This window comes from Trachemys scripta, chromosome 2 (genome assembly GCF_013100865.1).
Source record: "Trachemys scripta elegans isolate TJP31775 chromosome 2, CAS_Tse_1.0, whole genome shotgun sequence".
In the NCBI taxonomy this organism is placed as follows: Eukaryota; Metazoa; Chordata; order Testudines; family Emydidae; genus Trachemys; species Trachemys scripta.
In genome coordinates this window covers 39384095-39407207 of record NC_048299.1, presented here as the reverse complement: position 1 = coordinate 39407207, position 23113 = coordinate 39384095, and the positions used below count along the sequence as shown (strand labels likewise).

At 43.7% G+C, this 23113-nt stretch overlaps 1 protein-coding gene across 2 annotated transcripts in view; it reads right to left on the bottom strand.

Moving 5' to 3' along the window:
- Positions 1–23113, bottom strand: part of RSU1 (Ras suppressor protein 1) — a 187738-nt gene that overhangs the window by 147552 nt on the left and 17073 nt on the right. Inside the window, exon 3 of one of the 2 annotated variants that reach the window (XM_034760354.1) lies at positions 11277–11327. The exons of the other annotated variant lie outside the window; for it this stretch is intronic. Within the exon in view, the coding sequence (XP_034616245.1) occupies positions 11277–11327 (51 nt within the window). The remainder of the gene's footprint in view (positions 1–11276; positions 11328–23113) is intronic. 2 annotated transcript variants of the gene reach the window in all.

Genomic DNA, 23113 nt, shown 5'->3' with positions numbered 1-23113 from the left:
TAGGGAGTGGAGTCCTGGGGGGCAGTTAGGGGCAGGGGTCCCAGGAGGGGGCAGTCGGGGGACAAGGAACGGGGGGAGGGTTGGAGGTTCTGGGCGGGGCGGGAAGTGGGAGGGACAGGGGCGGGGCTCCTCCCGTCCTCTTTTTTGCTTGCTGAAATATGGTAACCCTAGCCATGCGGGCAGCACCCTGGGCAGCGGGGTTGCGCGCTCCTGCCGAGCAGAGCCACAGTGTGTCTGGCTCCAGCCGGGCGGCGTGGCTGCCAGACATGCTGTTCTGAACGGCATGGTAAGGGGGCCGGGTGGTTGGATAAGGGGTGGGGGTTTCTGGGGGGCAGTCAGGGGACAGGGAGCAGGGGGCGGTAGAATGGGGTGGAGGTTGGATAAGCATGGGAGTGGGGGCCTTTCACGGGGTGGGGGTGTGGATAGGGGTCAGAGCAGTCAGGGGATTGGGAGCAGGGGGTTGGATAGGAGGCGTGGGGGTCCTGGGAGGGGACAGTTAGGGGACAAGGAGCAGGGGGGTTGGATGGATCGGTGGTTCTGAGGGGGGCAGTCAGGGGCAGGACCCAGGCTGTTTGGGGAGGCACAGTCTTCCCTACCCAGCCCGCCATATAGTTTTGCAACCACAATGTGGCCCTCGGGCCAAAAAGTTTGCCCATCCCTGAACTAGAGTGTGGGGGGAAGGACCCACACGAGTCATGTTATTTAAGGAATCACAGAATCCTAATAATAAATCCCAATTTAACATTAAGACTCCACCAGAGGCAACTAATTTAGCATCACATCACTAACCTCTAGTACTACCAGACTACATATTGTTCAACTGATACCTGTCAGATCTCAAAAATAGTTTAAACGTGACCTTTTAAAGAGACAATGTTTCATGTGACTGCACAGTAAACTGACAAATGGTCTCGAAAAAAGCTATAAATCAACCCTACTTGTTATAAATACATTTATACTGAATTCCAATGTTTCATGCCACTACTTATTTAGCATATTTCCCCCATATTTTAATTTTCTATATGCCATATACAAAACCTTTAGCACAAGGCATGACAAATAGTCCACAGAAGAGGGAATAACTAGAGACTCAGGAGCGCCAGGCTCAAGTAAATGGTGAAGGTCATTCCTTACAAGTCAAGGTTGTTTGCATTTCAGCTACTACATCCACATCTAAAAAGGCAGCTACATATTTGTTTTATGCCTTCAGACAGCATTTGGTTATTGTAGAATTTTGAACCTTGGAATATGAAGAAAGCAAAACTATGACACAACAGAATATGTGGTTCATACTGTTTAGTTTGCTTTTCTGCATACATTTCTGGTAATTTTCTGTGACCTATGATCAGGGTTAGAACCTGTGTTGTTGTACTCGCTACTGCACTATTGTTTGGTTTACCTGTATACTGTAAAGGAACAGCTCACACCTTTTCCATTAAGCACAGTTTGCCATGGTTACAGAACATACAGCCAGAATGTCCTCAGCACCACACAGAGGAGAGAAACCTTAGTGAAAACAATGATTATTACACCAGGGCTGCTGAATCCCTATGTCATGAGTCCTTCTCCCAACCCTCCTGTGGGCCTGAAAGGGAATTCAGCTTCCAAACCCACGTATCACAGGCTCTCCAAGTATGGCCTGTGTCTCAAAGTACTTCTCCTGACCTCCATGGCAGTACAGTTTTTCATAAGACATACTGTCAATGTCTCCCAGCATACTGCTGACACCACCCCTGTTTAGGGGGCTGAGAAGGCATTTCACTACATAAGGCAGATCTTCTATATGGGCATGGGAAACCACGCTGTGGAGAGTGGTCCTCCCAGAACCACTCACTCACTATCTGTGATTAGGAAGACACAGGTTATTCTGTAATTATACTAGATAGGGTATCCTGAACTTCCAGAATTGAGAAAGGAATCTGGTATGGCATTTCCTATTTCACAGAACCTGGCTGTTACAGTGTGCTCTCAAAGGGGTAACCATAGGAAGTGAAGAGTGGAGGGAGAAAATAGCACAAGGCAGTACATTTCTCCACACGCACTCCATCTCTGCAATTCAGCTCCTCCTTTTGCAGAAAAGTCAAGGAATTGCTCCAGTCCATAGTTAATTTTTTTTTTATTTATATTTATATTTATATTTATATTTAAAAACAGGTTGAGGGTTGGATTTTCATGTACCTGTACAATTATTTACATGAAATGAATTTTAAAAGGCTCAATCCTGGAACACTTTACTCAGAGAACTCCCATTACTTTGAGTTTCCCACTTCAAAATTATTCTGTAATGACAATATTAGGATTTTCAATGGTTTACTTTTTCTATAACTTGTAGATACACATGGAGAAGGAGAGAAATAGTTCTTTGTTTATTGTAAATGTATTTATCATACTAAGCGCCGATTCTAAATGGCTGCCTGTGAAACTACATAAATTCATCTTCAGGTGTACTTGAATACAGAATCAGGAAAATATTTACATTTTATACTGACTTACAAAACGAGTAGGATTGAACTAATGTGTCTGAAGTTTTGATTTTTAGAAAGGGCACCTGCAACAAGAATATCAAACTAAAGTTTTCTGTAAAGGTCAGAAAGTATGATAATAGTAAATACATAAGAAATATCATACACCTCTTTCCCAGTGATGTAGAATCAGCTTAGGTTCCATACCATGTGCATGAAAATTTACTACTGACATATTGTATTGTGTCTAATTTTTACGTGTATAAATTAGGGTAGTTTTATATCCTTGGAACCCAATACTCTTTCACACATGTGCCATTCATCTGTTTCTTTCTACAAGCTCCTGCTTCATGTCAAAATAAATACATAAAAGTGAAAGTTCTACCATCTGTACCACATCACAGGGTCAAGTTTTTCTTTTAGTGCAATGAACACAAAAGCTAATGGTATTTAACCTGCAATTTTTAACAAAACTGAGACATCACACACTTAAAGTTTAGCATATGAATTTAGTCGCTACCCCCCCAAAGCGTCCCACTGCACACTGCATTCATAAAAACACAGTTCCTTTTGATGGAGCCTTGTGTCACAAATACAACTGAATTCTCCAACATTTATAAATTATATTGTGGTGCCACCCCAGAGAACCAAACTGGACAGATGTCCCACAGTGCTAGTTATATGCTGGCAAAGTTCTTGCCTACTTTTAGAATTGTCCTCAATTTCTGCCATCAGTGTAGCAACGCTGGAGTCAACCCCTAGTACCAATAGGCAAGGACAACAAATTATCACCAGTGAAGCTTCCTGGAAAGATCCACTGAAAGATGCCAAAGAAATGTTCACAGAGATAAAGCTTGCGGAGAAGAATGTCATGGAAGACTAGGACGACAAAATACTGAGAAGGCAGGAATGACAGCGTCAAAGACAACAGGAATGAAAGAGACCTTGATAAGAGCCGTCTCAAAGGAGTGGATTAGGCAGAAGGGAGCCAAGATTAAATTTGAGTATCTCAAGAAAGTAGTTGTGAATGGCACATTTCATTAGTTCTGAAGTGGGCAGTAGCAGGAAAGGCAAGTGGGGTCAAGGGATGGCTTTCCTAGTATCGAGATCGGAGAGCTTGCTTGTACTATGAAAGGAAGGAACCAGAGGCAAGAGAGAGATTGAGAAAGACTAGGAAGAAGATGAAAGTGATTAAGGGACCTTAGTATTCAGGAGGGGGTGGAATCAAGGAGACAGGTGGAGGGATTACAGACAGCGTACAAAACAGAAGACTTTTCAATGGTGACAAGGGAAGAGGAGGGGATTATAAAACAAGAAATTCAGAAAGACCATACTGGAAGGACTCAACAAGAGAGAGTCAGAGAGCAGATAAAAGGAAAGAAAGCAACAGAGAAGTTTCAGATGACTAGTCACTGAAGACAAGTGTAGGAGCTGGTCAGGATGCAACAGGTTAATTGCAACAGGGTGGCTTGCTCTCGGGGCTGGAGAGCGCAGGGCCAAGCCAAACCTGATTACATCATGAGCCCCACACTAGGGGAAACAAGAAGTTTCCTATAAAGATCAGAAGGTGGCTGCAATGGAGTGAGGAGAAAGCTTAGGAGGGTGTTGTGAAACTGCAGGGCTGCAGAGAGGCTCCTGCAAGGAAGACCATGAGACTGGGGGAATTGCTCCAACTAGGAGCAGCCTGCTAAGGCAGGAAGGACTCTGTCCAGAGGAGGGGAGTGTGGGCTGTACCCAGCTCAAGACTGGAGGGAAGACCTGTGTGTTTAATTTTGAACTTAAAGTGAATAAGACAGACCTCAAGGAGGGCTGTTGTGATTGGACTAGAAAAACCCTTCATGGAGTTTATCTGGGAAACCAAGCTGAGGTCACCAGGGGGTGAGGTGAGGCTGTCACTCATCTACAGCAGTGATTTTCAATCTGTGGTCTACAGACTATATCTAAAAAACAACAAGGAGTCGGGTGGCACCTTAAAGACTAACAGATTTATTTGGGCATAAAATCTTTCATGGGTTAAAAAACCCACTTCTTCAGATGCATGGAGTGAAAATTACCAATACAGGCATTATTATACTGACACATGAAGAGAAGGGAGTTACCTGATGCTTGACACCATGCAAGACTATGTCTAAGATTTCCAAGGGATCAGCACCTCCATTTGTCTGAGGGTCCACAGGCAAATATTCTGTAACAAATTCCTACTGTTCACACAACAGTTTGCTTCTCTTTCAAGAGAAAACTGAAGAAATAGGTATCTCAACAGTGACCTCTAATGGGCAAATCAGACAACATCTATTAAAAGCAGCACTTCTATTTAAACGGCAGGAAGATTCAGAGATTCTGAAAGAAAAACAGAAATAGCACAAAATAGAAAAGCACACCAAAACAGTTGCAGTATTATTGAGGTACCAACTGGATTTACCTTAAACAGGCTCTAGAAGAGCCTGTGTGTCTAAAGCAATAACTTCTTTAAGCAGATTGGGTCCAAAATTTGACCTACATTTGACAAAATGTCTACTTACAATAAGGTGATAAGTTACCTGCACGCTAACAGATGTATTAGTTAACTGTGACCCACTCCATGTCCCTAAAATAGAAGATCTTCCTCATGTGAAACACATGTGTTTAATATCATTATAGACAGCTTGCACATATTGAAGAGACACTGAACTTCATCTGTTTTTCAACTTCATTATGACTAACTGAGTTTAACAGTCAAACCTGTTTTAAAGGTGGACTTTTCCCAATTATGGAACTTTGAGATTTGGGGCTAATTAATGATTACAAGGCTCTGGAAACCTTTCACCATACTTTCCCTCCAATTCATTTGATGAAGTGTTTTTGATTCACTAAAATCACTTATGCCTTAAGAAACATGAATGTTAACAATGAAAGTCTATATTAGGAAGTTAATAAAGACTTCTGTATAGTCCAATGGTTTTCAAACTTTTTTCTAGAGACCCAGTTGAAGAAAATTGTTGATGCCTGCGACCCAACGGAGCTGGGGATGAGGGATTTGGGCTGTGGGAGGGGCTCAGGGCTGGGGCGGGGGGTTGGGGTGTGGAAGGGGGTCAGGGCTCTGGGTGCAGGCTCTGGGGTTAGGCCGGGGATAAGGGGTTTGGAGGCCTCTGGGTTGCGGCAGGAGGTTGGGTGCAGAAGGGAGTCAGGGCTCTGAGGTGGGGGTGCAGGCTCTGGGGTAGGGCCGGGGATAAGGGGTTTGGTGTGCAGGGAGGGGTTCTGGGTTTCGGGGAGGCTCAGGGCTGGGGCAGGGGAAGGGGGCACGGATAACCTCGGGCGGCTCCCGGTCAGCAGCGCAGTGGGGGTGCTAAGGCAGGCTTCCTTAGCACTGCGGACCACGCTGTGCCCCAGAAGCAGCCAGCAGCAGGTCCAGCTCCTAGGCGGACACGTGCAAGCGACACCGCACACCTCTCGCCCACAGGCACCGCCCCCCGCAGTTCCCATTGGCCAGGAGTGGAGCTGGTGCTCGGGGCAGCCCCACGTCCCCCTGTCCCGGGAGCCGGACCTGTTGCTGGCCACTTCTGGGGCGCAGCGCGGTGTCAGAACAGGTAGGGACTATCCTGCCTTAACCGGGCAACACCGCCGACGGGACTTTTAATGGCCCGGTCGGCGGTGCTGACCGGAGTCGCCGCGACCCAGTGCCTTATATTCCGCAATCCGCGAACTGGGTTGCAACCCGCAGTTTGAAAACCACTGGTATAGTCCACAGTTCTCCTTTATTTATCAATTACCAGATTCTGATTGACCCTCTGCCTTCAAAGGCTGGAGCTCCAGGGCTGCACTCCCTTACACTTGGTGACAATAGTCCCCATAACCTGCTTATTCTCCACTGTAAAACAGAACACTGGGCACTAACCATGCCCTCACCTTTCTGACATACAACCAACACTGGCTCTGTGCCATCTCCTTTTATAGCCCCTTTCTGCCAACTATGTGCTACTCAAGGAACACCTTTATGCCAGAAGTATTCCCCAGGTGCTAGTTCCACCTAGATTAGCAGCCTCTTTATGATGTCCAAATGGCATAAAGGGTCCAAAATACATCTTTGTATCTGATCCACTGACTATAGTTGAGGCCCAGAAAAGATACCCCTTTCTCCAGTCTACCATGATGCAGCTGTTTTAGGCCCGTCTTTTGAAGCTCTTCCCTCAGAAACAAGGAAACTAGTAACCCAAATGAAATAAATTTATTAGAGCTACCTAACCCCCGTCCTCCCTGTAAATCACCTCTTTGATTATGCCCCCTTCTTTTCCCATTTCCTGCTGAAGCCTACCATTTAGAAGTCCTACCAGCCCACAGCAGCTCACAATATTTCCTCTCTTCACCCAATTTACCTCCTGGATATCCCAAATTTCATTCATTCTTCCCCAAGTCACAACCGTGCCATCTCAGAGCTGCTATGGAGGTGTGAATTTAGGTTAATTTCCAATCTCTTCAACTATAATCCTGCTTTGATCAGAAACTCCTAGAGGCAAATATTCAAGCTTTCCTTTGGAACAGAACTCCACTGCCCTGCAGAAGCTTCATGTTGTTCTAGGCTGCTGGGCACTTAATGGAGCAGAATGCATCACAAGCATGGAGCACACATGTGGTACATCTGCACTGCACGATCAATTTAGGTGGGAGAGCACTGACTGAACTGCTGCTAGCAGTGGTCTCTTCCAAGTACGTTTTAGAGATACTATGACGACGACACTTGCGATCTTTACAGAGTTACTAAAGTTTTGACTCTCCTAATTTACAGGGTTAGTAGATAGAAGAAACATTAACTAAGTAGCTCAGGTTATTTCCCTTGAAACTATATCTAGAGTCATGCCCATGTTTTAAACCTGCTTCTGAGTATCACTTATTAGTGAACATTTACAGACAGCTTTAGAACAGTTTCAAGCAGAAGTCTGGAGAAGTCAAATTGTACAGGGTTAGTGGACTAGACACCTAATTAAAGTGAATATTGTACAGTAAGGGACAAGATTTATGGCTAGAAAGAAAAAGGACAATACAGTAAAAACAAGGTCCGTTTTATATCAGTGTTTTCAGATATTATAACAAAGTTAGCTAAATGAATCGCTAGTGTAACACCAATGAAGACATGAGTTACACCTGAAAGGCATTTGGCCCAACAGATATATAGTCAGAGGAGGGCCAGATACCTCCTTTTTCTCCCCTTCTACTAAGTTTGTGGCAGGGCAAGATGAAACTGGAATGGCAATTGTTCCAAATCTGTGTACACTTACTGAAGAACGTCTACACAGCCAGTTAGTGCGTGGCAAGCCGGGGTGCGAATGAACAGCACACTAGCCTGCTATGCACTCAATGGCTGCACAGACCTCTACTGGTTATTTGAACTTTTAGCGTGCAGTAGCAGGGTCCAGCCAGTTAGTGCACAGCATGCTAGTGCGCTGTGCATTCACACCCTGGCTTATTACACATTAACTGGCCGTGCAGACAAGCCCTAAATGATTTAACCAAGCAACCAACGCTATTCAATCAATGGGATGCAGATTTGCGTACCTCTGATAAAGAATGATTTACAGGAAGATAAATGCAAATTTAATAGCAATGTGAATGGCACGCTAAGAAGTTAACAGTGCAAAAGGGAAACATGCTGGGAGTAAAAATATTCAGAACAGTGTAATCCGCATAATGGGATTTAATGGTGTTATCAGACCTTAATGAAGCTTTGCTTAATTTTAGTAGTGTTGACTGGCAAAATAAGATACTGGTTGCAGAAGGATATGCACATCCACTTTACCTTTTATACGTATTTACTCTATCAAATGGACATATTTACTACAGACAGTAGAAAAACAGAAGCAAGCACATTCATTTATATGACGGAAAACTAGTAAAAGATGCTAATATGACCTTAGTGGAACATATCAAGTGTCATTGCCACTGTTTTCCCAAGTCATTTTAAGAACAATCTACTAAGACAATTAATTATATCGCTTAAAGGATTAGGTCAAGAGTGTCAGATACAAAAATATGAATTTGAAATTTGGCCTTTTTTAAAGGGAGAGACACTATTTCAACTCAACATTTATTTTTCTTTTAAAAAAGCGTGGTAACTTCCAACGTTGGAGAATATTAGTTATACCCCACTGGGGAAAATTATTGGCCTTTACCTTCCTATAAGAAGCATTTTAGGGTCTGACAGGTCAACAGCATCTCTTAAATGGAAGAATGGACACTCATCCCTTAATATTCATACAACCCTTTGATTTAAAAGTCAGAGTTGGTAGATGACGATAATCTACTCCTTTTACCCCATTTTATTGGTATCTTTTGGTCAATGGGAGCTGCGAAGCCAGCGCTCTGGGCGGAGGCAGCCCGCAGACCTGCCTAGCAACGCCTCTGCCTAGCAGCTGAGCGAGGGGGATGTTGCCACTTCAGGGGAGGCCCCCATCCAGTGCCCCCTCTGACACGCAAACTCTGCTGCTGGATGGGGGGGGGGGGCCGCGGGGGCCTGAGACTGCCCCAGCAGTGGCTGGTGTACCTGGCACAAGGACTGCCTGAGCTGCCCCTGAGCCAGGTGCACCGGCTGCTGCAGAAATCACGGAAAGTCATGAAATCCGTGACTTCCATGACCCCGTGACAAACTTGCAGCCTTACTCATCAGCTATCTATGGCATAAGGGGAAAATTCCACCGTGAGGCATGGTGCCTTTCTTGAAACAGGGATCTGAGGAAAGGTCCTTTGTTGTCTTCACGTCAGTGGGCATGAAATCTCTGGTCAAGGTTATATAAGAATAAGGAGATCTCCTTGGGATCCAGGTGGGAAAGATAAGAAGAGAGAGACAAAAGAAGCAGGAAGATATGGAGGACAAGATACGACCAAGACTCAAGTTTCTGTGATTCTCCTAATGTACTAGCTATGAGGAAAATGGCCCACTAAAAATTTAGAGCAACTATACACTTGCCTATTGGCACCCATGTCCACAGCTATTCCTTTACACCACTTAATGCCACATCTTAAAAATACAATGCAACCCTACTCTCATTCAAAATATATTTAATCCTTTACATGCTATGATAACACACAACTGATTACGTCATCCTCACAGCCCTTAACTCATAATCCCCTTTTTGTCTGAAAAAAAATTTCCTTTAGGCAAGTCCTAGGTATTAAAAACATAACTCTTAAGAGATTTTGAAGAATTTAGACTTCCCTGAAATTCAATGAGCTAGACAATTTAAAGGGTTTGTGACAGTGATTTCCAGCCTCTTTTTGCTAGAGCAGTGGCTCTCAACCTTTCCAGACTACTGTACCCCTTTCAGGAGTCTAATTTGTCTTCTGTACCCCAAGTTTCAACTCACTTAAAACTACTTGCTTACAAAATCAGACAAAAATACAAGTGTCACAGCGCACTATTACTGAAAAATTGCTTACTTTCTCATTTTGTCTGTACAAAATTTTAGTTTGTACTGACTCTGCTAATGCTTTTTATGTAGCCTACTGTAAAACTAGGCAAATATCTAGATGAGTTGATGTACCCCCTAGAAGATTTCGGTGTACCCCTGGTTGAGAACCACTATGCTAGAGCACCCCCTTGCAATAGACTAACACAGCACTACACCCCCATCCAAGTGTGAACACAGTAACCATCTCCCCTTTTCCCCCCTCCCATCCAGTTTTTCTCTTGTCCTCCTTCCCTGACAATTGTGTTTCCTCATCCATCCTATTTGCGTGGACTCCACCTTCCTCCACCACACAGCAGCTTTGAATTTCCCATCCCCACACTCCATGGATGGCACATACCTGGGAGCGGGAGGGATGCACAATAGTGCCTTCAAAGGCCCAGCTGAGTACCAAAGGAGTAAAGAAAACTAGATTGGACTGGCAAGATGCCATCTGAACCTGCACTCCTGTACACGAGAGCTGCTCCCAGAGCAAGTCACATCGGAGTCACAACAGTATGGCAGTAGAGTGACTTCCAAGCAGCCACCTAATTTTAATTGTAGATAAGGCAGAACATTTGTGGGGTGTGAGTGCGGGGTGAGTCTGGGGTCCTGCCGCTTTCCTTCTACATACACCGCTCTCCTCTACCTACTATGACCCCTGAAATAGCCTGGCATTCCCCCCCATGATAGGAAAATGCATGTTTAAGAAGGCTGTCATGATTTTTCTGTCATTTGAACCCTACCGCAGTACTGATTTACTACTTATTTGACTGAAACATCCAAAGGATCGAGGCCCTGATTGTGCTAGGTGCTGTACAGACACAGAGATGCGGTCCCTTCCCTCAAAAGTTTGCAACACTGCAGGTCTTTATACATTGACCAAGTTAGACTCTTAGTTCATTCCTTGTTTTAAAACCCACACAAAATCAACAGAAGTTAACAAACATACACTTAACACTGCACATGCATGGTCATTGTAATATTTCACATTTAATCAAACAAAGCAAATATACTTTAAAAAAGACTTCTGGAGATGTAGGAAACTTACAGACAAGGCAGAAGAAGAAATTTTAAATGAATGGATTGGAAATAAGATCACAGTTAAGGATTTTATCCTCACAAATGGAGAATGAAAAACAAAAATACATAAAACTAAGGAGACCTGCTGAACATCACTGCTAAATTACATTCTCCATCCATTTCCTGTAATGCAACTATTTAGACGATCTATTTAGGACAAGGGCCTTGCCACCATCTCTAAGCAGCATGGCCTAATTGAGGCTAAATAAATAATAAAATGGAACACCCATGGCAACTTTTGAATGTTGTTCAAGTGGTAGCAATGAGGCTTCTATCAACTAAAAAAATAGTGTTAGCCACCAAGAAATGCACTTACTTGTGAGCTTGTTGTGACTGAGAACCAGCTGTGTGATGTGGGACAGAGTGACTGTAAGAGAGCAGAAGAAAGACCGTAAGTGAATGAACTAACATAACTCAAATGCAAGTTCAGTTTCAGCCAACCAAAAACTTTCCCCATCTAGGAGACTGACATTTACATACACTGGCAGAGGTTAAACTGAGCAATACACGCCAATTCCTCTGTATCTTGATAGGTCTGAACCTGTATGATTCCCATACTAACCCAATTACAATTACAGTACTAAGACGCCAGAACATCTCTCTCTCTCTCCCCACCCCCCCCGCAGCCCTCCCCACCCGCACATTACAGTATGGATCTGCCTTCATATGAGCACCATTTCACTAAAAAGATAATTTGAAGAAAGCAGGCCACATTCTTTGTTCTCAATGTTTTGAGATTATGAAAATCTGTAAAAATTAAGAAACGACACAAAGTACTAACAGGTAAATAAAGTGACTTACAGCTTATATATTTTTTCCAAATACAACACGCTTCAGAGGATCTCTAATAGAATTATGCAATAACACCATTTTATAACTTGAAGTTAAAAGCTCAGACAATACAAAACAAGACAATACTATTTTTAAAGAGTGGGTTCTATCTCTGCAACACATCTCTAAAGAGCTAACTTTGAAATTTTCAACATTTTTTTTACAAGAAGATTACATGAAAATAGCAGATTCTTCTTTTACTTTGTGTCAAGAGGACAATAAGGTAGAACCTAGTCCCATAGTAAACTTTGTATACCAAGGAGTCTGAACAAAAAGGCAGCAGATGAATTTCTTGTAGTCAGATATTAGTATTGTGCTACATACCAAAGGCGAGCGGAACCTGTTCTTCAGCAAGATTATTCTTTACCCAGTAGAGGCAACTGGCAGCGGAGAATGGCCACAGTCTGTGTAGTACCCTTTACACAGGAATCCCATGTTGTTCTACATAATCCCAACCCAGTGCACTTTAGATCCCTCATGAGAAAATCCAAGAGGCATTTATACCTTTACAATTCCAAGGGACTAAAACAGTTATTGCTTGCTGGCTAGCAGAATGCAACTTATTGTCAATTTTTGAAAATATCTTTTTACTGAACTTTCTGCAGCTCGTTTTTATTATACTTTTTTCCTTTTGGATTTCTTTCCTCTTTTTCCTATAAGAGATCATGGCGTATATTTTACTGAGGCTACATCTACACTATAAACTTTGGTCAACAAGCCGCCACGGTTAGTATATTACCCATGCATATGCAAGTACTTGGTGCTCACTTCGGTGCTGCACATACTCACCAGGAGTGCTGGTGTCGACACAAGGTGCGGTGTACTATGAGTAAGGCTACTAATCTGTCATGGGGGTGGTCACAGATTCTGTGATTTTACAAGATCTCTGACTTTTGAAAATTCCAGTAATTCAGCTCCAGGCAGCAGGGCTTGGGCTTCAGCAAATTCATGATTTATTGTTTATGCCCATGTCCTGTTCATGACTTTAAAAACAAAAACAAAAACAAAAAAAACAACCTGTGCCAAAATTGTAGCCTTAACTATGGGTAGATATCCTAGAGGACCACATCCAACCCTCCAGCGCAATGTGAAAATTCCCCAAAAGGCAATCTGTTGTGGGCAGGGCCGGCTCCAGGCACCAGCCTGGCAAGTAGGTACCTGGGGAGGCCGCTCTGGAGAGGGGCGGCAGGTCCAGCTATTCGGCGGCAATTCGGCGGACGGTCCCTCACTCCCGCTCGGAGCGGAGGACCTCCCGCCGAATTGCCGCAGCAGATCGCGATCGTGGCTTTGTTTGTTCGTTTGGCTGCTTGGGGCGACCAAAACCCTGGAGCCGGCCCTGGTTGTGGGGCACATACAAGTTGTGCGGGAAAGCTGGAGCAAGGAGTCAAGTTCCCATTATGCAACTTTCTCCATCACATAATACCATCCATATAACAATTTTCATGCCTGTTTTTAAAATCCCACAAATCCACATGGCACTTGTCTTATCACTGTCTGCCATTTCTTACAGAAGCATGGAGCCCGCACAGCTCTGTGCTATTGTCATGAACACTGCAAACAATCATTCAATATTTGCAGAGAGCAGGAAGTACTGCAACAATGGGGGCACATGACAATTTTTTTAAGGACAGATTGTTAAGGGACACAGAAAAAAGCAATTCAAGGTTGTTGGCAGCTTGCACAAAGAAGCTGTAGGTGGTACAGCACTGATTCTGGGGCCAAGAAACGAATAGACTGGCGAGATTGCATCATAATGCAGGTTTGGGATGAGCAGTGGCTGCAGAACTTTCAGATGCAAAAAGGTCACAATTCCTGTATCTGTGTGCTGAGCTCATGCCAGCCCTCCAGAGCAGACACATCAGAATGACAGCTACATTGACAACTGAGAAGCAAGTGGTGATCACATTGTAGAAGGCTGCAGCAAGAGATTGCTACCGGTCAGTGGGAAATTATTTTGGAGTTGAAATATCAACAGTGAGGGCTGCTGTCATAGAAGCGTACAGGGACATTAATTGTATCCTGCTATGCAGGATGGTGACTCTAGGCAATGTGCAGGACACTGAATTGATTTGCAGCTATGGAGATCCCAAAGTGTGGTGAGACAGTTGATGGCACCCATATTACTATGCAGAATACATCAACAGAAAGGACCTACTTTTCTATGGTTATGCAAGGATTGGTGGATCACAGGGGATGCTTCACCGACATCGTCGGCTGGTCAGGAAGAGTGAGAGACTCGCATTTTTAAAAACACAGGACTGTACAGGAAGCTGCATTTTCTCTCTCCAACTAGCAAAATTACCACTTGCAATGCTGAAATGTCAATAGCGAGCCTGCGGGACCCATCTTACCTGTCGGGCACATTAAGCCATATCTGAATGGCCAGAAGGTGAAGCATGAAGTAGAATGGTGTGACCTTAGACCGCACACAGAACTACTATGTCCACCTGAAGAAGACAGCAGCTAAAGTTAAGACGCGCAACAATCTTCTTAGCAAACTGGCAGGTTTGTCGTGGGGTGCTCATGCTCCAGCTTTACGGATGTCAGCTCTTGCCACCTTGCATTCAGTGGCGGAGTACTGCCCAGCAGTTTGGAGTTGATTGTCACACACCAAACAGGTGGATATGCAGTTACATGCCACCACACCTATCATCTCTGGCACCCTGAATCCGACTCCATTCCCATGGCTTCCAGTTCTGAGCAATATTGCTCCGCCTCCTATCAGATGAGAGTTTGCCACTGGCAGGTTACTGGAGAAAGTACATGCCAACTCTATCCTGCCGCTCACAATGACCTTTTTAAACCACCAGCTGCATGTTTGCCATCACGTCGCCTATCATGGTCTCATACGCCTGTGATGGGTTGGATCACAGAACCCCCCCCCCCAGGGGAGCTGCCACCTGATGTGCCCAGACTACTTCTACACTTGATTTCCTCGCCAGCTCAGGACTCCAGCACCCTGTCTTGCTGAGCCAGACACTCCCGTCTGCTCCAACAAAGACCCAGGGTCTGAATTACTTGCCCCAAAGCTGCAGGTTTACCTGAAAACAGCTCACAGAAGTGTGCTTGTCTTTAACACTCAGATGCCCAAATCCCAATGGGGTCTAAACCCAAATAAATCCGTTTTACCCTGTATAAAGCTTATATAGGACAAACTCAAATTGTTCACCCTCTATAACACTGAGGGAGAGATATGCATGGCTGTTTGCTCCCCCAGGTATTAATACATTCTCTGAGTTAATTAATAAGTAAAAAGTGATTTTATTAAATACAGAAAGTAGGATTTAAGTGGTTCCAAGTAGTAACAGACAGAACAAAGTAAGTCACCAAGCAAAATAAAGTAAAATGCGCAAATCTGGCAAGGCTGGACACCTTCCAGGCCTGGGCACAATTCTCTCCCCTGGTACACCTCTTGTTCCAGCTCAGGTGGTAGCTAGGGGATTCTTCATGATGGCTCCTCCCTCCTTTGTTCTGTTCCACCCCTTTATATATCTTTTGCATAAGGCGGGAACCCTTTGTCCCTCTCTGGGTTCCCACCCCCGCAATGGAAAGACACCAGGTTAAAGATGAATTCCAGTTCAGGAGACATGATCACATGTCACTGCAAGACTTCATTGCCCACTTGCCAGCGCACACACATACAGGAAGTCTTACAGGTAAAACACACCCATCTGCAGACAACTGTCCAGTTAATGGGAGTCATCAAGATTCCAAACCACCACTAATGGCCCACACTTTGCATAATTACAATAGGCCCTCAGAGTTATATTTCATATTTCTAGTTTCAGATACAAGAGTGGTACATTTTTACCAATAGGATGATCACACTCAGATTATAAGATTTGTAATGATACCTTATAAGAGACCTTTTGCATGAAGCATATTCCAGTTACATTATATTCACTTATTAGCATTTTTTATAAAACCATATAGACTACAACGTCACACCGCCAAGCCAGGATGTTAAGGCGGAAACACTCTGGCGAGAGGAATAGATCTGTTATAATCCCCAACCAATCCCTTGTCACCGACCCCACAATTTGCCACCTGGTTTTGACCTGCTCTGTTGCCAATGGTCCCTGTTGAACAGGTTCCAGACCAGGCAAGGTCTCTGTGCAGCCAACCAGTATTGCTGGGGCCTTCATGACAGCCCTCTGTGCAGCTGCGGCACAACACAGACGATGACGCACACTGTCAATGAATGTCTGCTGACTAGGTTCAGCAGTGGTCTAGAAGAATTGCATCACACCACTGAAGATGTCATCGCTTGGCTAGACGACTATGCACATGCTAAAAAAAAAAAAAAAAAGTGAAGCCATACCCTGGCCACCTTGACAGCTTCAAGGAAGAGTCAACTACCAGCTCAGCAAGTGCAGAATGACAGCTAAATGTGCTTTCAACAGATAGAAGGGGTGCTGGCGGTGTTTAGTCACATGACTGGATCTCAGTGAGAAAAATATCCCATTGGTTATAGCTCCCTTCTGTGTTCTGCATCATAACTCCGTGGCAAAGGGGGAAGTGTTACTGCAGGGTGGGACAGCGGAGGTGGAGCAGCTATCTGAACAGCCAGAAATAAGGGCTATCAGAATAGCTCAACACAGAGCTATGCAGCTGGGAGAGGCCTTGAAAGAGCACTTTAACAGTCAACTACAGTAAGGTGCTGTGCTGGATGGTGATGAATACAGCCCTGAAGTTTTGGGGGCTGCTAGGAATTGTGTAACATTTTGTGTACATTTATGAAAATCACACTGACTTAATGAATCTGTCAATTATGCAGTGCTTATTGTACATTTATAATTCTAACATTGTTTCTAACTGAATCAATGAGTTCTGTTGTCCTGTTCCACTACAAGTAATATGTGCTTTGAGTAGCGCTAGGGATTTGGTAGCATGTGTTAAGTCAGAAAGATGACTATTTCCAAAAAATAAAAGTCATATACCAAAAATAGTGCAAAAAAAGTGTGTAATTAAAAACCAGACAGTGCAAACAATAAATGAACAGAACAGGATTTTAAAATTAGAATAGAAGAAAACATTCATGTCCATTTCTGCCAAACATACACCAGTCGTGTCTCTCAGGTCAGTATATGTGATGCTGAAGGTTTCCTTACTGTCCCCCAGTGAGGAGTGGTAGGGATGCAGCCCAACAGGCTTCGTGGAATGTTGGAGGGTGTAGAGATGCTGCAATGGAGTTCTCCATTGACTGCAAAGAAAGGCAAGAGGTCCAGTAGTCACATGCTTGGTCAACACGGATCTGCAGCACTTGTGTTTGCTGCCTCAGAAGCCCCATTATGTCCTGGTGTATGTCCCTCTCCTTTTCCTGCTGGGACTTTTTTCCAGGCTGCCTCCTGTATTCACACACACACACACACACACACCCGGCTCTCTCTTCACAGTCTGATGCATCCCTGGCTTGCAGGATCTTGACTATGTCCTCTCTAGTTAGTGTCTCTCTCCTCATCAGGGTCAGATGTTCCAGACTGGGGACCTCTCAAAGCTGCAATGGCAGAAGCTACAGATAAAATAGACAAATGTATCATTGCATTTACAGTCACAAAGGAAACCGAAAGATCAGTTTCAGAACTCTTCTCTTATTCCCATAGGAGTTTAAATAAGACATGCTTACTGACACTTCAGCTTTGGAGGGCCTCTGTACAGCACAGTTCTCCAACTGCAGCCATGGTGAGTATGGCTCACCAGGGAGCCAGGTGACAAAATGAGAAGGGAATTGTTCGGTCATGTAAAACAATAAAAATTTGGCCCTGTTTCCATAGTTACAAGTACAAAGCAGTGGCATCGAGTGCTGACGTTTTTCCATAGGCAGTTGTGATTTTAGCTGGTGTCTCGCTCAAGGGTCACAAAGGCACAAAAAAGCACAGCTGCTGCTAGCTTCCTAAAGCCACCAATCCCATATGCCACCAGCCTGTTTCCTGCAATGGTGACTGCCAAAGTTATCACAGAATGGATGGCAAAGTGTCCTACTGCAGAGGAAAAAAATAAGACTAGCCATCCCTAGAAACCTTCAGAAGAGAATTGCAGAGTACCTCCATGGAAGTTTCATCAAGATCTCTCCGGAGGACACAAAGGACATCCCTATGTACATAAACTGCTCCACGTGCCCTCCCCTCACCTAACCCCACAGAGGAATGAAAAGTAGATAACTACCTCTGATGTACCTCTACCCCTTCTCGTGGGAGTAAAACAATGTAGACATCTGTTTCCTGCTAACCGGATGTTGAGTTATGTGCAGTCTTCACATTTACTCCTTTTAAGGAAGAATACATGCACACACTTACCTGAGATTCCTTTCCTTTCATCAGGCTCATCCATGCTCAGTTGGTGGGACTGGCTAGACAGTGATGGACTCTTGAACAGATTCTGGCTTGTGGCATAGCTAGCCATCCCCACAGGTGTTCCTCCTCCTCACTGTTGACAGCAGAGGTCTGTCCTGGATTCCACTGAGGCATCCACAGTGAGGTGCTGGTAGGGTCTCTGCCAAGTATGCCATGCAGCTAATTGTAAGAGTGGTCTTGACACCAGATCAACTGTTGTCCTCCCTGACCTTGCTATATTTCTCCTGCAGTTCCTTTGCTTTCACACAGCACTGCTGCAAATTCCTGTTCCACTCCTCACCTGCATCCTCTGTGCAATCTTTTCGTAGATATCCCTATTTCTATGACTAAACCGTAGCTGCACCTGAACAGCCTCTTCTCCTCACAGGCCCAAGAGATCCAATATCTCCAGTCTACTCCAGGTACGTGTCTAGCTGGCATGGTCAGTTGGGCAGTTCCACACAAGGGAGAGCTGTTGGGTGTGCCCACCAAACTGGGCAATCAGAAAAAGGCATTTCAAAAATATGCAGGGGCATTGGGCAGGATGGCTGACTTCTGGGCTCTGTGACTCTTGGGTATTGGAGTTCATAACTATGACAAGAGCAGTCGCTGTTGGGCATTGTGGGACAGCTGCTGGAGGACTGTTAAGGTCAACATAGGTCACAGTGTCTACATTTGCACTGCGTCAACCACATGGCTCAACGCTGTTTAGGGAAGTGGCATTACTGTGTCACCATAATGGGACTTTTACGGCACTAGAAGACATTTGAGTGCAGACACAAGCACAAATAAGTTGACGCAACACAACTTACATTGACCTCACTTTGTAGTGTAGACCAAACCTCAATTATTTTCAGTCTTTTCTTCTTTCCCCCTTTATATCCTCTAGTTCTTGATGTATGTTTTATTGTCTACCAACTTCCTCATATTTTCTTTCTCCTTGGCCTACCTTCCCCCATACTGTACTTCTTTTCTAGTTTATCCCTAGAAATCTTTTCCTCCAACCCCTATTCTTAACCCCATTCCCGCTCTTTATACACATTCTTCACACCAATACACTTGCAAGAAATTTACCAGAAACCCAACTTTAAGAATTATCCTCCTCACCAAAGTGCAGTTTGAAAAAGGCTATTGACACATCCCTTCTTCTTAGCTGAGAAGAAAAGAAAGGGTGCTAAAATCTTAAGCACTGTTCCTGGACTTTGCTCCTGTCTTTTGTATCAGGTTCTGGCTAACAGGTTTCTAGTAAATTTGAACAGTACTCATTCCACCTATTGCTATTCTGGCTGCTGGAAAAAAGGACATTCCCTCTTTCAACCTCATAGTAATGAGGCGGCTCTGGGATGGGATCTCCAGTATTCTGTCCCTCCCTTAACCATGTCACAGCAGAACAACTGTCTTCTATATATCGTCCCCAGTCATGAAATCATCTTCACAGTGGATAGCTCCAGTGCCTGATGCTGCTCATAATGCTGTTGCTTGAGAGCCATGAAATTAGCCCGATTCCTGTCTGTTCCTCTATTGCCCCAAAACCTCACCTAGAGCGTTATGAGGAGCAGCAATGAAAACTTACAGTACTGGTCAGTTTTCAGAATGCTGCAGCTTGGAAAAGCTATGAGCAGCAGCACTGGAGTTGTCTGCAGATTAAGAATATGTTTACACTACAATGGGAAATAAATTCCTGCTCAAGGAGATACACATGATGAGAGCTAGCCTGGGTGTATCTGTACCAGCACGAGTGGCAGGAAGGGCTAGTCAACCTGAGTACATGCTTATGGTGTAAATCAGTGGTTCTCAACCTTTCCAGATTACAGTACCCCTTTCAGGAATCTGATTTGTCTTGCATACCCCATTTCATTTCACTTAAAAACTACTTGCTTACAAAAATCAAACAAAAATACAAACATGTCACAGCTCTATTACTGAAAAATCGCTTACTTTCTCCTTTTTACCATATAGTTATAAAATAAATTAATTGGAATATAAATATTGTACTTGAATTTAAGTGTGATTGTTGAGCCTGTTTTTCACTTGTGAGGCGCGTCATTCTGGGAGGCAGAAGCAACAGCAACAATTACAATTTTCTCCACGTTGATTCTATTTCTGTAGCCTGTTCTAAAACTATGCAAATACTGTATCTAGATTAATTGACATACCACCTGAAGACCTCTGCGTACCCCCAAGAGTACATATACCCCTGGTTGAGAACCACTGGTCAAAGTGAATCATAGTGAGGGCAGCTAGCTCCTCCCATCACCAGAGCTCATTGGTATCTTAGTGCGCTAGCTCACTCAGAGTTGGTCTACAATACCACTTAAGTTGATGTAACTTACATCACTCAGGGGTGCAAAAGAGACACACACACACACCCCGCAAGCGACACAAGTTACAGCAACTTAAGCACTATCCACGTTGGCGCTATGTCGGTGGGAGATGCTCTTCCGTTGGTATAACTTGTCTTCACCTGATGTGGTGCATTGGTGCAGCTGCGCCAATGTAGTACTGTAGTGTAGACTTGCCTAGAGCTAGTGTGGCTATGTCTCCTCAAGCTGGAATTTCTATGTACACTAGAACTGGAATTGTATCTTTAGAAGCACAGCACTGCATAGGTTTACATATGTTCATGTCTGAAAAATTATCTTAAGTATAAAGGCTATAAATCTGGAGGGTCACCACTAATGAGAACTTGATTTTGTATAAGATGATGGCCCTAACCCATGAAAGCTTATTTCTGCAAAGTTAAATTTTCAAATCCTGGAACCAACCAGAGAAAGGAATGGAGAGCCTAAAAGCAGCACCATGAAAATTCCATTTCTAAGGCCTGGACATGTAATAGTTCACTCAACCATTTCATGGGCTTGGGAGGAAGAGGAGCAGGAAGAAAGGGAGAAGGAAACACAGGACACTCACCCCAAATTATTCCAAAGAGATTTCTCTTCAGTAATTCACTAAGAATAGGAGGGCAAAGAAAGGTTCTGCAAAGGCAATTGCTATGAATATTAGGATCAGCAATATGGTGGGGGGGGGCGGCAAACAAGAGCATTAGCCATCATACAGAGCCTTATTGTACAGAATGGCTAATATTTAATAACTTAATATTTTGACAAACCTTTTAAAACTAACATTTAATGAATTACAATTAAAAGATGCAGATTTTTCCTATCACACGAGGAAGAGGATCATTCCAGAGCATGCTACTTTAAAAACTGGGACAACCTGATTCTATGGCTCTGCAACACAGTGGCAGAAACATCTGGTGCAGCAGTCCCTGAAATGGGTTCCCAAAGAGAGTAGCGGCAGCTGATGCCATTTCATTCACCCTCTCTACTAATATGAAGAAAGCTAACCATGTATTTTATGCATCTATTCAACTTCTGCCTGAAGTTATCTTTAATAAACAAAAGATCAAGGCCCTGACCAATTCAGAAAATATTGCATCAGGCTGCAAATATATTAAGAAATCTGAAAATAAAAGGACAGAGAAAACGTCATACTGCCACAAAAACTCCCTCTAAAGCCAGACAACACATTGACATCACTTAAACTGTATTTTCAAAGTAGCTGTACAACACAATTAAAACTAAGTACAGAAACCTAGAACACTAAAAATTTTATTAGTTTTTCAAAAAGGGTCTTGGTTTGTAAGTACTATTTTTCACGGAAGGGAAGAACCATTTTTTAACAAAAAACCCCATTTTGTTCTGAATGTGACAATATTTTCAAATTTTAGAATGGAAAGTGTTTTGTATAAAAATAAAAATCACAATATTTCAACTTTTGCTTCTTTTTATTTTAAAACTGAAATGGCTATTTCACTAAAATCTAATGAACACATTCCTAGGTTGAGACATCCCAGACTGAAATCACCAATACCTGTTTATGGAATTTCATTGAAGGTGGTAACTTGTGCATACCTCTCATGCCTAATTTCTTAACTTTTATCATTCTATTCCAAGGTATCAGGTGTGCTGAAAAGGAAAAGTCTTCATATTTGATATATACTGTAGTTTAGTCAGCTCACGGCTTGAAAGGTGACTGATTAACAGCCACAAAGGGAGACTGAAGTCCTATAGTCACAAAGCAGGTATACTCTCGCCCTCAGCTTCTCCACTAATACTCCCCCACCAATGACTCAACCCTGATCAATGGCAATCAACTCTACCACCGGGAGCAGTCCACTTTCCAGGCTCAGTCTACCAGCAAGGATCTATACTGTAGTTCTGCAGTGTGTATACTTGTCCACTAGAAAGTCATTCCACATAAACAGAGCCCTACAAAATTCACGGCCATGAAAAACATGTCACGGACTGAAATCTGGTCTCCGGCCGTGAAATCTGGTCTTTTGTGTGCTTTTACCCTCTGCTATACAGATTTCATTGGGGGGATTAGCGCTTTTCAAATTGGGGGTCCTGATCCAAAAAGGAGTTGCAAGGAGGTTGCGTCAGGACTCGCTACAATTACAACACCATGAGATTTTAGATTTAAATAGCTGAAATCATGAAATTTAAAATCCTATGACCATGAAATTGACCAAAATGGACCATGAATTTCTGTAGGGCCCTACATATAGAACAATGACCAGAGGTCAAAAGATGGTAGCTTTCTGTTACTTTAATCTTAGCCTGGATTCAAACTACTAACCTAGAAATGAAAGACACTATATAGCCCATTAAGGCGCCCCCCCCCCCCCCCCGCAAAAAAAAAAACACACACACACCCCTACCTGCGGGAGGAGAGCCCTGCTTCAGTGGGCCTTAAGACAATCAGAGCAGAGGACTGCAGGTGAGGAGCCTATACACCAACCCATCATCTTTGAAAAATCAGGCCACTTATTTAGAAGCCTAAATTTGGCTTTAGCAGTCTTACAGTTTCCTGGTTTTCACAATCTTGACCTTAACATTTAATACCTAGAAAGTGTGATGCATTTAAGTTTTTGGTGTGGATAAAAAACTCCACCTTTACCTTATCTCAGCCCAGCCATAATTGCCTT